Source organism: Dendrobates tinctorius, unplaced genomic scaffold, assembly GCF_039654945.1.
Source record: "Dendrobates tinctorius isolate UK_male_01 unplaced genomic scaffold, ASM3965494v1 ptg000241l, whole genome shotgun sequence".
Lineage (NCBI taxonomy): Eukaryota > Metazoa > Chordata > Amphibia > Anura > Dendrobatidae > Dendrobates > Dendrobates tinctorius.
Genome location: NW_027361908.1, coordinates 16574081 through 16590614, shown reverse-complemented (window position 1 = coordinate 16590614; position 16534 = coordinate 16574081). Strand labels below are relative to the sequence as shown.

Genomic DNA, 16534 nt, shown 5'->3' with positions numbered 1-16534 from the left:
AGCATCATGGAGCCATCAGAGACCTACTGGACGCTCTTCAACTACTAAAGATGGTAGCAGTGGTGAAGGTCAAGGCACACGGAAAAATGAACACAGTAGAGACACGGGGCATCAACATGGCAGACGTGGCAGCCAAAGAAGCAGCCAGAGGAAGACAATATGGAAAAATGGGAGAGGTCGTAGAGCCAGACGGCTACTACATGACGACTAAAGACGAGAAAACCTGACAAAATGACTTCCCGAAACCTATACAAGAAGTAGCAGGACCAGACTCAGAAGGAGTGAAAGGAAAGCTGGATGCTGAAGGGCAAAAGCACTGGGCTCCAAGAAACCTGTCTACCTCAAAACGTCTACCTCAAAACGTCTACCTCAAGACAGACTCAGTCTACCACAAAGTATGCATCCTACGGTGGTTCGATGGGCACATGGCCCCCCCGCACAGAATTGAAGACACAGATGAATGACCTGATTTGGACTGGACTCCCATCTTAACAGCCAAATTCCCAGCAGCTGTCTGACCTCCGACAAGTGCAACATCGGATGAGCGGGAAAAGTTCCCCCACATCATCTGGACTGAAGATTTCCCAGTAAGGAACCAGTTGGCGAAGACTACTGCAAAGAAGCTACTCTCGAAAATAGTGTGCAGATATAGGGGTTTCCAGGAATGATAGCAAGTGACCAGGGACCCACATTCACAGCAAACCTGACACAAGAGACCTGATCAGCAGTAGGGTCAGACTTAGGCCTACATGCTCCCGCACCATAGACTAAGTGGGACACTTAAGAGCAGCATGCTAAAAAATTTGCCCAAGAGACAGACAAACCCTGGCATTAGACACTCCCATAGGCTCAGAAAAAAGCTGTCACCAATATGCAATTTTATTTGGGTCTAAACCCAGGTTAGAGGTATTCTTTACTTAGCAGTTGACTATGCAAAATGATACTTTGTCTGCATGTGTAATTGAATTTATCAAGAATCTTGCTAATGTCCATTCTCGAGTTTTTACTTCATTGCCAGGTCCAGATTCGGTGCCTGGTATGCACGCCCTGAAGTCAGGAGGCTGAGTGTTGGTGGAAAAGTCCATAGGGAGAAGCACTCGATCCCAGATCTGATGGCCTTTCTCCAAGTGCTGACGCCACCAACCTGGAGGAGAAACCTCCACCTGGATCCACGCACCGCATTGCAGGAAAGCCCTCGTACCAGAAGATATGCCTGAGCTGGAATGATGCTGTGGATGCCCTACCTGACTGAATAAATTACCTACCTGATAGAGAATACACATCACTGACTGCATAGACTGCTAACTAAGAGACTTTAATTACATTGCACCAAAACCCCCGTTAGGGACAGATCTCCTGACCGCCCATTTGCGAAAGCCTGTACGGAGGTAGGATGTATACGCTAGGCGTGCGTCAGTCCACTGGCAGCATAAAAGAGTTGCAGCGCTTTGGGCCAGGAGCAGGATTTTAGGGCAAGTGATATCTAAGGGGGGATTGTTATAGAAATATATATGTATATGTATTTCATCTAGATCTCACTTGCCTGCTATAGGCTATATGCTTTATACTCATGCACTCTTATATACTCCATATACTCATATATTCACATATATACATATTCACAGCTATCCTGAACTTTGTATCCAGTTGTTGGAAATGACCTGCTACACCCCATGAGCCAGTCTGGGGAGCTGATGTTATCTCATGATAGCATTGTCTTGTGACATTTCTCCCAGACATAGAGAAGAGGAAGTACCAGATGTTCCAAGCCGATATTGGAGTCTTGCTGACATTGCAAGACTATGGACAGTAAATCATATGATGTTTAAGTCACCCCATGTCGGACATCCATATATGTTCATGTATTTAAACTGACCAATTAGATTAGAATTTCAGCCTTTATGTTGATGAGTAAACACTCCTATCTGTACGAACTGATAAAACCATGTATATTCAATAAACCAGCAGAGTCCTGCTGGAAAGAGATGCTGCTAACAACGTGTGTATGGTGTCTTCTTTCCTGTTGAGCGCTCAATAAGACTCTGTCTAATTAGGACAGGCCGCAGCACACACAGAGATATAAATCTATATCAATCAAATTTCCATGACAAGATATATGCAGAAAAAAAGTGCTACTAATATTTCATATGAACGAGAGAAACTCGCATAATGTATTTAACTCCCTCTCTCTCTCTAAAACATTAGTATTGTTGTTTCTAAATGATTATGAACTTGTTTTCTTTGCAATATTTGAGGTCTGAAAGCACTGAGGTTTTTTTTTAAATTTTGACCATTTTCTTTGTCAAAATACAAAATTTATTGCGTGGAAATTCGGAGACATGTTGTCAGAAGTTTATAGACTAAAAGAACAATTTACATTTTACTCAAAAATACACCTACAAAGAGAAAAATCAGACAAACTGAACATTTGAAAGCGGTCTCCTAATTTTTGCCAGAGCTGTATATGTATGTATACACATACACACAGTATGTACAGAAAGTATTCAGACCCCTTTAAATTTTTCACTCTTTATTTCATTGCAGCCATTTGGCAAATTCAAAAAAGTTCATTTTTTTCTAATTAATGTACACTCTGCACCCCATCTTGACTGAAAAAAACAGAAATGTAGAAATTTTTGAAAATTTATTAAAAAAGAAAAACTGAAATATCACATGGTCATAAGTATTCAGACCATTTGCTCAGACACTCATATTTAAGTCACATGCTGTCCATTTCCTTGACATCCTCCTTGAGATGGTTCTACTCCTTCACTGGAGTCCAGCTGTGTTTAATTAAACGGATAGGAGTTGCTTTGTAAAGGCACACACCTGTCTATATAAGACCTCACAGCTCACAGTGCATTTCAGACCAAATGAGAATCATGAGGTCAAAGGAACTGGCCAAAGAGCTCAGAGACAGAATTGTGGCAAGGCACAGATCTGGCCAAGGTTACAAAATAATTTCTGCAATACTCAGGGTTTCTAAAAGCACAGTGGCCTCCATAATCCTTAAATGGAAGAAGTTTAGGACCACCAGAAGTCTTCCTAGACCTGGCCGTCCAGTCAAACTGAGCAATCGTGGGAGAAGAGCCTTGGTGAGAGAGGTAAAGAAGAACCCCAAGATCACTGTGGCTGAGCTCCACAAATGCAGTAGGGAGAAGTGGGAAAGTTCCACAAAGTCAACTATCACTGCAGCCCTCCACCAGTCGAGCTTTTATGGCAGAATCACCCGACAGAAGCCTCTCCTTACTACCAAACATATGAAAACCTGCATAGAGTTTTCCAAAAAACACATGAAGGACTCCCAGACTATGATAAATAAAATTCTTTGATCTGATGAGACAAAGATAGAACTTTTTGGTGATAATTTTAAGCGGTATGTGTGGAGAAAACCAGGCACTGCTCATCACCTGCCCAATACAATCCCAACAGTGAAACATGGTGATCACAGCAACATGCTATGGGGGTGTTTTTCAACTGCAGGGACAGAAAGACTGGTTGCAATTGAAGGAACCATGAATGCAGCCAACTACAGAGATATCCTGGATGAAAACCTCTTCCAGAGTGCTCTGGACCTCAGACTTGGTGGAAGGTTCACCTTCCAACAAGACAATAACCCTAAGCACACAGCTAAAATAACAAAGGAGTGGCTTCAGAACTCTGTGACCATTCTAGACTGGCCCAGCAGAGCCCTGACCTAAACCCCATTGAGCATCTCTGGAGAGAGGTGAAAATGGCTGTCCACCAACATTCACCATACAACCTGACAGAACTGGGGAAGATCTGCAAGGAAGAACGGCAGAGGATCCCCAAATCCAGGTGTGAAAAACTTTCCCAAGAAGACTTATGGCTGTAGTAGCTCAAAAGGGTGCTTCTACTCAATACTGAGCAAAGGGTCTGAATATTTATGACCATGCGATATTTCAGATTTTCTTTATTAATAAATTTGCAAATATTTCTACATTTCTGTTTTTTTCAGTCAAGGTGGGGTGCAGAGTGTACATTAATGAGAAAAAAAATGAACTTTTTTGAATTTACCAAATGGCTGCAATGAAACAAAGAGTGAAACATTTAAAGGGGCCTGAATACTTTCCCTACCCATTGTATATACATTCAAGAACAAAAAATATCCGTGTACCATGTAAGCCAGGAGATAAAAAAATCAATTTAACCTTCAGCATATATGGTAAGTATTAAACAAATATTGTATATGTGAACTATACAATGGATTTCCAAATTGAACAATAGCTTTAAAAGGAATATTTCCACCTTAAACATTGATGGCATATGCAAAGGATATTTCATAAAATGTCTGAAAGACTAACTTATCACACATTTATGGAAGTCTCCATTCAGTTCAATCTCGAGTTTATGGGAAGGAACTATGGAAAAAAATGAGCAGCACAAAAAAGGTGGCAAATTCTTCCTTGGTGGGTTAACCTGAACAAAGGAATTGAACTGCTGAGAGTCCAGATAAGCCCTGAAGACACTTAAATGTCATTGCCCAACAAGAAAGACCTGATGATTCAAGATCAAAATGTCGGGGTCTTGGGCAGCAGGTTCCTTTCCATGGTAATGGTATAGAGTAATTTGTATTTAGGGTGGCTTTTTTTTTCTACGGGGTTCACCTATTGGATAAAAAAGGTTCCACAAACCAACATTTACTAATTTATGGCCACCATATTCTCTACAGAATTTAATGAATAAGTAGCTAGATTTGCAATCACTTTCAGTCACTTAACAGTTGTGTCACTATTTAAAGTCAAGGGAATTAAAGTGATAGCAGAATATATCACTTAGTTGTTTCCTTGAGCCCCATAGACAAGGCAGCATATCGTATCGTGATTTTTAGTTTTAAAGCAAAGCTGTACCAGATCAGTGTGAATGACATGATCGATGCAGACATCAGAGTAATATTTATGGGCACTTGAAGTTCTTCGTGTGGATAACATGAGTTTTATGAGAATTTTCTCAGGGATATCATACCATTTTTGCAAGAACATCACCATGTTAAGTTAGTATTTGGATCTTGGCTCAGTAGTGGTATGGTTAGCAAGGTGAACACTTTTGCTAGTCCATCAAATTGTAAAAAGTACTTACCAGTTTGCCACCAATGATCTAGCACAGGAACCTTGAAAATCCTCTTGGACCATTCTAATGTTTCTACATCACACCGTTCTCCTGCAACATAGAGAGTCCGGAACCTAGTAGAAAAGATGGATGAAATTGCTTCGATAAGTGTATTCAGATTTATCACTTGTCATATCAGTCATTTTAGAATATGTGACTAGTAGTTAAGCTCAATCTTTGAAAAACATTGTCTGGATAGACTTCAGTTGTAAAATTAGAATTTTGTAGCACCCATTTATTTTTATCCTGTTTAGTAAATCAATATACCATTTGGTGCTGAGAAAAAAATAATTGAGCAGCCTACATTTCGTTAATAGATCATACTATTGGATATTAACCCTAAGAACATGATGATGCAGAGGTGGACTATGAATTGTCTGCCTCTCAGAAAACAAAAAGGTTATGGACTCCTAACCACCAACTATAAAATGATATCTACCAGCAGCCACCACTAGGTGAACTTTATTGTATATGAATTTAGAAATCTCCTAGTGAACTGAGAAACGCACATTTTACACTGTATACAAAGTGGCTCTTACTAGTTTTTGGTTTGCTTGGTTTAACCCCTTCACTACCTTGAGGTTTTTTCCATTTTTGATTTTGCTCCCCTTCTTCCCAGAGTCATAACTTTTTATTTGTCCATCAATATGGCCATGTGAGGGCTTGTTTTTTGCAAGACGAGTTGTACTTTTGAATGACACCATTGGTTTTACCATATAGTATACGGGAAAAAAATCCAAGTATGGTTAAATTGCAAAAAAAAAAGTGCAATTCTACAACTGTTTTTTTTTTTTTTTTTTACTATGTTCACTAATGATAAAACTGACCTGCCAATATGATTCGCCAGGTGATTAGGAGTTCATAGACACAAAACATGTCTTGGATCTTTTTTATTTAAGTGGTGAAAAAAAATTAAAAATTTGTAAAAATGGCACCATTTTCCAAGACCTGTAGCATCTCTGTTTTTCAGGATCTTGGGCTGGGTGACGGCTTATTATTTGCACACAGAGCTGAAGTTGTTATTGATACCATTTTGGTGTAGATACAATCTTTTGATCGCCTGTTATTGAAATGCTGTAGTGACTTTTTATATTTTGATAGATCAGGCATTCTGAAAGCATCGATACCAAATGTGTATAGTTTTTTAATTGTTTTATTTTGAATGGGACAAAAAGTGGGTGATTTGTAATTTATATTTTTTAAAAAACATTGTTTTACACTTTTTAGGCTGGTTTCACACTTGCGTTTTTTTTGTGCTGTTTTTGCGCAAAAAAAACGCATGCGTTTTTTCCCCTATACTTTACATGGGTGCGCATACACATGCGTTTGTATGCACATGCATTTTTTTGTAGTGTGCGCCCGGGCGCACAAAATGCATCCTGTTGCATTTTTTGTGCCCCGACTTGTCTCAAAAAAACGCATGCGCACGCAATGCGCACAAAATTCACCCAAAAACCCATTATAGTCTATGGGTGCGCTGACGTGCGAATGGTAATGCGCAAGTCAGCGCAAAAAAACGCATGCTTTTTTTAAAAAAACGTGCAAAAACACAAAAAAAGCACACAAACCCATGATGCAATTTTTATGTGCGTTTGCACTGCGCACGGTGCGCAGCGCAAAAAAACGCAAGTGTGAAAGTACCTTTACTTGCTTCAATAGTCTCCTTAGGAGATTTGAAGCTACAATCTTCTGATCGCTTGTGCTACACACAGCTACAGTGCTGGGCAAATTAATTGGGACAAAGCATTTTTTTTTAAGTAAACTTGTAAGTTGGTTACCAGTCAGTGATTCAAACCAGTTTTAACTGCTTTGAACATGTGTGAGTGCCTGTTCAAAGCAGTTAAAACTTGTTTGAATCATTGACTGGTAACCAACTTACAATTTAACTTAAAAAAATACTTTGTCCCAATTAACTTGCACAGCACTGTATGTGTAGCAGAAATGAATATCTGCGATGAACGCCGGCCATGGGTCGGCGCTCGTAGGAGATCGGCAATGACAAGCATGGGGTGTCTCCTGCAGACCCCCCATTGTCATACCAAGCCATCGTTGCCCCGCGAAAGGCAGTGTTAATGACGCGCTTCCAGTGCGTGCATGTTAAATGCCGCTGTCAGAGATTGACAGCGGCATTTAACATTGCGGATGTTAGGGGCACATGACAGCTGATCAAACCAACTGTCGTGTGCTTGAAAAGATGCGCGCTCAGTACTGGAGCCCGCATCAAAGAGCTGTACCTATATGTCATAGATCGAAAAAGGGTTAACATACTTTGAAATATACATAGACTTACAGTGTGTTAAATGAGTATTGAATACATCAACAATTTTCTAAGCAAATACACTTCTAATGGAGCTATTTATGTGAAATTCTTACCAGATGTCAGTAAAAACCCATCCACACAGACAAATAAATCAAACCATACATTTCCATAAATTGAGTTAGGCGTAATAATGAGAAATGACACAGGAAAAAAATATTGAACACATGAAGAAAGAGACAGAAAAAAAAACATGGAAAGTCTTGTCTCCAGATGAAATCTAACAGTAATTAGAAAGCAATCCTGCCACTTAGTGAAAAATAACATCAACTGGTTCAACTGACGGTCTATAAAAAGGTGCCTCATTAACCAGGTGCCACACAAGAAACATGTCATTATGGATAAAACCAGTGAGCTGTCTCAATATCTTTGCAACCCGCACCTTGGATGCTTCCGGCATGACAAATATTCTGTACTTTGTACTATGAGTATTTTTTGTGTGCCATAAATCTGCTTTTGTAATGCACATTATCTGTACTATTATATGAATATAGTGTAATTCATTTATGTATATAAATCTATTATCTAATATTTATTGATTTTTGCTTGCTATTAGTGATTTATGTGCACTTGGGATATGGGATGCACTATTGTGGCAATCTTAGAAACTCTTCCCACTATGGGAATATATATGTCTTTTCCCTTTCCTATTACAAGGCCATGTACATGCGCTGTGTTCTCCTCCTGTGTCCGTGCTTGCTGCCGGGCATCTCTGTCATGTCGGACGCGCGCTAGAGTTCCCCTACTCTGCGAGTGCGCTCTGACATGTGATGCCTTGGGAGCTGCAGGACCTGGAGCTGCCACGGCGCATGTGCCGCTATGGCCTTTTTGATTCGCTCCCCTTAAACATGTGACATGCTGGCAGGGCTATTTGAAGATCCTTTTCTCATCCCTGAACCATCCCCTTGAGAAAGCTGCGTGTTAAGTCAGCGAAACGCACGTCGGGGCAACATCTAGCCTGGGGTTCCCCTCTCTTAACTCCTCATTACATTCTAAGCTCTCCCTGCCTTTGCTAGTCTACTTAAATTTGGCTTCACATGTACATTTTGCGGTATGGGCATTATATAGAGCGTTACTATCTGGTACTGCACCATGTGACATGGAAGCCCTTGTATATGGTGACATAATTATGGTGATATCATGGGTTGCTTAGGTACCTTTTTCTGAGGGTGGTCTCCCTGTATCTTGGGATGTTCCTGGAAACATGTATCACGTCATTGTAATATGTGTGTGTTTTTACAGTGTACTGTGTCTTTAATAAATATTTTCAGTAATTTTTTACCGCATACTCCTTGTTCTCTGGTTTCTTCAAATTGAGTTATGTGTAATAATGAGAAATGACACAGGAAAAAAAATGTTGAACACGTGAAGAAAGAGGCACAAAAAGCCATGGAAAATCTTGACACCAGATGAAATCTTACAGTAATTAGAAAGCAATCCTGCCACTTAGTGAAAAATAACATCAACTGGTTCAACTGATGGTCTATAAAAAGGTGCTTCATTAACCAGGTGCCACACAAGAAACAAGTCATTATGGATAAAACCAGTGAGCTGTCTCAATATCTTTGCAACCTTATTGTTTTAAAATGTAATAATGGCATTGGTTACAAAAGAATTTCTAAACTACTGAAGGCTACAGTGAGTACTGTTGGAGCCATAACACTGAAATATGGAAAGATCATCATTTCACCATAAACAGACCACGACCAGGTGCTTCCTGCAAGACGTCAGACACAGGTGTGAAAAGAATTATCAGAAGTGTTGTCCAAGAGGCAATGATCAACTATGGGGAGCTACAGAAAGACCTGGAATCAACAGGTACAATTCTTTCAAAGAAAACTAGCAATGCACTCAACCTTCATGACTTGTATGCATGCTCACCATGCAAGACTTTATTGCTGAACAAAAAGCATGTTCAATCAACTTTAAAGTTTGCTCAACAATATTTAGACAAGCTTGTGAAACACCGGGAGACTATAGTCTGGTCAGATGAGACCAGAACTGAACTCTTTGGATGCCATAATATAACCATACTTGGAGGCCAAATGGCACTGCATATCACCTCAAAAACATCATACCGACCGTGAAGTTTTGAGGTGGAAACATCATGGTGTAGGGCGGTTTTTCAGCATAGGGTACTGGCAAACTGCGTATTATGTAAGGAAGAATGAATGCACAAATACCGTATATACGCCGAGATTTTCAGCCCGTTTTTTGGGGCTTAAAGTCCCCCTCTCGGCTTATATTCGAGTCATATACACCGGGGGGTCGGAGGGGCGGGGGTGTCAGGTCATACTTACCCATCCTGACGCTGTCTCTTGAGCCCCCAGCTTCTCCGCGCTCTCTCTTCCTGCCTTCAGTGGTCACGTGGTACCGCTCATTAAAACTCATGAATATGCGCATATTCATGAGTTTTAATGAGCAGTATCACAAGACCGCTGAATGCAGGAAGAGAGAGCGCGGAGAAGCTGGGGACTCAAGCGACAGCGTCAGGATGGGTAAGTATAGCGATACTCACCTGTCCTGCGTCCATGGCTGCTTGCTGCTGTTTGTCATCGGTCAGTGACTTCAGACAGCAGAGGGCGCGGTGACGTGATTAGTGCACGCCGCGCCCCCTGCAGTCTGAACGTCACTGACCGATGACGTGGCAGATAGTGGCGAGCAGCCATGGACGCAGGACAGGTGAGTATCTGACACCCAGCGACGGAGAGGTGAGTATGTCATTTTTTTATTTTTACATGCAGCAGCACATGGGGGAATAATCTAAGGAGCTTCTTATGGGGGCAGCATATGGGGGAACAATATGGAGCTTCTTATGGGGGCAGTATATGGGGGAACAATATGGAGCTTCTTATGGGTGCAGCATATGGGGGAATAATCTATGGAGCTTCTTATGGGGCAGTATATGGGGGAACAATCTATGGAGCTTCTTATGGGGGCAGCATATGGGGGAATAATCTATGGAGCTTCTTATGGGGGCACCATATGGGGGAATAATCTATGGAGCTTCTTATGGGGGCAGCATATGGGGGAATAATCTATGGAGCTTCTTATGGGGCAGTATATGGGGGAACAATCTATGGAGCTTCTTATGGGGGCAGCATATGGGGGAATAATCTATGGAGCATCTTATGGGGGCAGTATATGGGGGGGAACAATCTATGGAGCATCTTATGGGGGCAGTATATGGGGGGAACAATCTATGGAGCTTCTTATGGGGGCAGTATATGGGGGAATAATCTATGGAGCTTCTTCTGGGGACACCATATGGGGGAATAATCTCTGGAGCATTTGCCACCCTAGGCTTATACTCGAGTCAATAAGTTTTCCCAGTTTTTTGTGGCAAAATTAGGGGGGTCGGCTTATACTCGGGTCGGCTTATACTCGAGTATATACGGTATACTGAGACATCCTTGATAAAAATCTGCTGCCATCTACCAGAATGATGATGAAATGCAGGTGGATATTTCAGCAAGACAATGATCCCAACAATACAGCCAAGGAAATGGCCCTGAATCCAAAAGAAAATTCATGAAAGGAACTAAAGCCTAGAGTTCATACAAGGAGATCACGGAACCTTTCGTATTTGTGTGGAAGAATCACACCTAACAAATACATGCGACTAGGTTCTCCATACAGGAGGCATCTTGAAGCTGTCATCACTAACAAAGTATTTAATACTTCGTACAAAAGCCATTTCAGTAAACGTGTTCTATACTTTTTCTCTGTGTCTTTCCTCATTATTACACATAATTTAATTTATGGATGATGAAAAACAAATGGCTTAGAACTAACAACTTAACCTTTGACTTCCACCGACATTAAATATCATGCTGAATTATGGGTTGTGGATCCTAATGGGTCAATAATTCTTTATTACTGATTGCAACTTGGTTATTATACACATGATATTAGATCCAAAATATTCATTCTCATACTCAGGGCGAGTGTTTTAGGAGTCTTAAGGTATTAAATGAGTCAAACATATCCTTTTCCAACAGTACACCCTTGGGCACTCAAAGTACTAAGCAATGAAACTGATTTTAGGATAACCAACAAGCAGCTTGCCAAGCAACATGTTATCTTTAACAGAAATTTTGTTAAAAAAGTAAAACTAGATGACAGAGTAATAAAATACAATAGAAAATATTTAATTTTTATATTCGCTGACTACGGTATATAACCAATGTCAGTTACAAGTGGAGATATCGCTAGATGCCAACAGTAAACACAGCTTACTTTTCACGTTTTCTAAGTAGAAAATGTTATAGCACCTTTAAGATTTCGAGATCAACGCAATTTAATTATGATTTCTCAATCTATCTGTCCCACAACGTCGCCTTCTGGGAAGATTTTAATGATGTGAAATATAAAACGATGCAAGAATGAATCACTGTATAGTTTTCATCAGAGAATTTGCACAATTCTGCTGTGAGCGAGCTTGTAGCAGTCTCGTGTCTCAGCTGATTAGTGATGAAGATTCATCTACCTCTGTAATTAAGCAAACATCAACAAATACTAAGCTTTATATGGCACGTCTGCCTTTCACAGCAACTTAACATGTTCCTAAAGGGCAAATATTCATGCCACGGAAAAAAATATTAAGCAATTCCCTAACCAAACAGTCCATTTACATAATTTTAGCAATAGACATCTCAATTTCTAATCAGTGCAAGTTCATTACACAGTCAAGACACTCGATCACGCACTGGTACTGCAAGTGTCATTTTAGTTTTAGCAGAGCAGACATAGCTTTTGTTTTCCAAAACAAATGTTTCAGATCATCCGAATTAGCTCACCCTTCCTCTCTTTTCCAGAATTTACAAAAGAAATGCAGAAGTCCCTCATGCTACACTGACTCCTGGTTACAATATTTGTCAGAACACAAGGGTCTTTCTGGGATCTTTGTCATTTGAAACCACATTCAACTTACTAGGCCAAAGATAGAATCGTAGAGTTGGAAGCGACCTCCTGGGCCATCTTGTCCAACCCTGTGCTCAAAGCAGGATTCGCTAAATCATCCCAGTCAGATTTCTGTCCAGCCTCTGTTTGAAGACTTCCATTGAAGTAGAACTCACCACTTCTCATGGCAGCCTGTTCCACTCATTGATCACTCTGTCAAAAAGTTTTTTCTAATATCTAATCTGTGTCTCCTCCCATTGCTTCTAGTCTTTCCTTGTGCAAATGAGAATAAAGATGATCCTTCTACAATGTGACAGCCCTTGAGATATTTGTAGACAGCTATTAAGTCTCCTCTCAGTCTTCTCTTTTGCAAGCTAAACATTCCCAAATCATGCAACCTTTCCTCATAAGACAGGGTTTGCTGACCGGTCACCATTCTGGTCGCTCTTTTCTGAACTTGCTCCAGTTTGTTGATGTCTTTTTTAAAATGTGGCGCCCAAAACTGGACACAGTATTCCAGATGAGGTCTGACCAAAGAGGAGTAGAGGGCAATAATGACTTCACGTGATCTAGACTGTATGCTTCTGTTAATACATCCCAGAATTGCATTTGCCTTTTTTGCTGCTGCATCACACTGTTGACTCATAATCAGTCTATGATCTATTAGTATACCCAAGTCTTTTTCACATGTGCTGTTGCTTAGCCCTATTTCTCCAATTCTGTATATGCTTTTTTCATTTGTACTGCCCAGATGTAGTACTTTGCATTTTTCCCTGTTAAAAACCATTCTGTTAGTTGCTGCCCACTGCTCCAGTTTAATTATATCTTTTTGAATCCTCTCTCTCTTCTCTAGTATTAGCTATCCCTCCTAGCTTTGTGTCATCAGCAAATATAATCAGTTTACCCTCAATTCCTTCATCTAAATCGTTGATAAAGATGTTGAACAATACTGGGCCCAGGACAGAGCCCTGTGGTACCCCACTTGAGACATGCTTTCAACTGGATGTGCAGCCATTTATGATCACTCTTTGGGTCCGATCACTAAGCCAGTTATGAATCCACCTAACAGTTGCCTTGTCCATTCCATACCTAGTCATTTTTTCAATAAGAATTGTGTGAGATACTTTGTCAAATGCTTTGCTGAAGTCAAGATATACTATATCTACAGGATTTCCCTGATCCACCCAATCAGTGATTCCATCATAGAAGGAAATTCAGTTAGTCTAACATGACTTATTAGTTACAAACCCATGCTGACTCTGTTTAAACACTTCATTCTTATCCAGGTACTGACATACATGTTATTTAATAATTTGTTCAAAGATCTTTCCTGGTATAGAAGTCAGACTCACTGGCCTATAGTTGCCTGGGTCCACCTTCTTCCCCTTTTTGAAGATAGGAGCAACATTTGCTCTTCTACAGTCTTCTGGGAATTATCCTGTTCTCCAAGAATTTTCAAAGATTATGGAGAGGGGTTAAAAAAATTCTTCTGCTAGCTCCTTCAGTACTCTGGGGTGTAATTCATCTGGACCTCGAGACTTGAATTCATTTAGGTTAGCTAAGTGTTTCCTCACTATCTTTCTGTTTATAGATATCCTGGATTCTTCTATTCCCTTAATAGGACAGTGAATAACAGTTGATGTTACATTTCCTTTCTGAGAGAAAACAGATGCAAAATAGAAATTTAAAAGTTCTCAACATCCTGTCTTACCATTTCATCATTTTCATCCTGTAAAAATCCTATAGCATCTTTGACTTTTCTTTTACTTTTGACATATCCCCAAAATCCTTTTTTATTGCTTTTGACGTCTCTTGCAAGCCTCAATTCATTGTCAGCTTTAGATAATCTGATTTGTGCCCTGCAGGTTCTGCAGACAGCATTATATTCTTCTTTAGATATGCCTCCCTCTTTCCATTTTCTAAACATTTCTTTCTTCCTTTTTTGCATGTGTGTAAGTTCTGTGTTCATCCATCCTGGTTTCCTTAAATGCTTCCTATTCTTCCCTCTTTTCGGAATTGTTAACAATTGTGCTTTGAGAATTTCATTTTTCAAGATTTCCCATCCTTCCTGGACATTTCTGTCTTTAAGGATATCCAGCCATTGGATCCCTCCAATTCTCTTTCTGAATCCCTTAAAATCTGCCTTTCTGAAATCTAACCTTGACATCTGAGTCTTCACAGGTCTTCCTTCTCTAGTTATCCAAAATTCTAAAATAGCATGGTCGCTATCTCCTAGGGTTCCAGTCACTTTTACCTCCTCAACCATTTCCTCCCTGTTTATAAGGATTAGATCCAAGGTAGCAGATCCCCTTGTTTTCTCCCCTACCTTTTTGAAGATAAAGTTGTCAGCAAGAGAGGATAAGAATTTCCTTGACCTGTTAGTTTTGCCTATGAGAGATTCCCAACAAATGTCTGGAAAGTTGAAATCTCCCATGACAACTATGTCATATTTTTTGGAGAACTTGGGCATTTGATGCACTGCATAAAGGGTTCATCCATATCTTCAGCTTGCACAGGCGGCCTGTAGTAAATGCCTACAATGGTGTCCTTTCCATTGTTCTGTCCTTGATGTGCACCATCAGTGATTGGCTGGAAATTCCAACCAATCAACAAGGACATTTCACTGGTTAAATACTCGTAGTCTTAATTCATGGATTGTCTGGTCATTTAGTAGTAACTCTCTGCACCTACACGAGAGTACTCTTAATTTTTGGAGAGCTGACAAAATGTTCCTCATTAGGCTATGGTCACACAGTCAGTATTTGGTGAGGATTTGACATCAGTATTTGTAAACCAAAATCAGTAGAGGAATAACCACAGGAAAAGTAGAATGGAAACACATCACCACTTCTGTATTTTTGGCTTACAAATAACGATGTACAATACTGAACAAATACTGACTGTGAATGGGGCCTTACTGTTAACTTCAACTATCATAGCTAAGCCATTCCTTACTGTAAATTAATATTGTGATCAACCAAACCATTAACAGACTAACAATCACAAGCTCACTCATACAATAGGCTACGGCTCTGTGCAGTGCCGTATTTATAAGTAGGCATAGGAGGGCACATACCTATGGCCGCAGGGAGAAGGGGACGGCACTTTACAGGTAATAAATCATTGATTTTCCTCTTAACACATAAGCACTGCAGCCAGATTATGGTTTTACGATCTGGCAACAGTGGGGGACAGAGGGGGCGGGAAAGCTCATCCACAGAGCGCAGCTGAACGAGCACTCAATCCACAGCTGGCAGTGTTGCACATGAGGTGTCCCACTATCGTACAGCTAGTGGTAAGTGTCAGCAGGCTGTGTTAAAGATGATGTCTTTGGGTGACAACAGACACACCGCGGAGGTACTGGCCGACTACTTGCAGCGACAAACTGAGTCATGGCTGGGTAGTCTTTATCTTGAGCCAGGCAAGGTAGTCAGTGATAACGGCCGTAATTTTGTGGCAGCCATAGCCAGTGCAAAACTCACACACATACCTTGCCTGGCTCACACTTTGAACCTGGTTGTGCAGTGCTTCCTTAATAATTAATTAATAATTATCCAGAGTTAACATCCCTGCTCCATAAGGTGCGAAGACTGTGCTCGCACATCCGTCGCTCAAATGTCCACTCCACTCGTATGCAGAAACTGCAGCGATTGCTCCACCTCCCCAAGCACCGCCTAATCATAGACTTTGCAACAAGGTGGAACTCCACCCTGCACATGGTTGAGAAGCTGTGCGAACAGAGGCAGGCTGTAATGCATTTGTGGGAGGATACACAGGCAGGCAGTTTGAGGGAAGACATGGAATTGTCGGGTGTGCAGTTTTCAAAGCTGAAAGACCTCTGTAAAGTCCTTCAGTGTTTTGAGGAATGCACACGGCTGGTAAGCACAGATGACGCCACCATAAGCATGAGCATCCCCCTTATGCGTCTGCTCATGCAAAGTTTGATGCACATTAAGGATCTTGCGTCTGCAGCGGAGGAGGAACAGGAGGAGGAGGAGGGAAGCCTTAGTGACAGTCAGCCATTGTCTGGTCAGGGAACTGTCCTGTACGAGATGGAGGAAGAAGAGGAAGAGGAGGAGGAGATGAGGGGGATGATTATTTTGGGCAGGAGGATGCTTCTCAGGGGGCAAGAGAAAATGTTGGCGGTCCAAGGTCAGGTACAGTGTTTGTGCGTGACTGTAGGGA

At 40.9% G+C, this 16534-nt stretch overlaps 1 protein-coding gene across 1 annotated transcript in view; it reads right to left on the bottom strand.

The window, feature by feature from the left end:
• The window catches only part of ACSS3 (acyl-CoA synthetase short chain family member 3), a 155974-nt gene that overhangs the window by 37914 nt on the left and 101526 nt on the right, over nt 1–16534 (bottom strand). The window contains exon 10 of the mRNA XM_073556975.1: nt 5101–5204. Within this exon, the coding sequence (XP_073413076.1) occupies nt 5101–5204 (104 nt within the window). The remainder of the gene's footprint in view (nt 1–5100; nt 5205–16534) is intronic.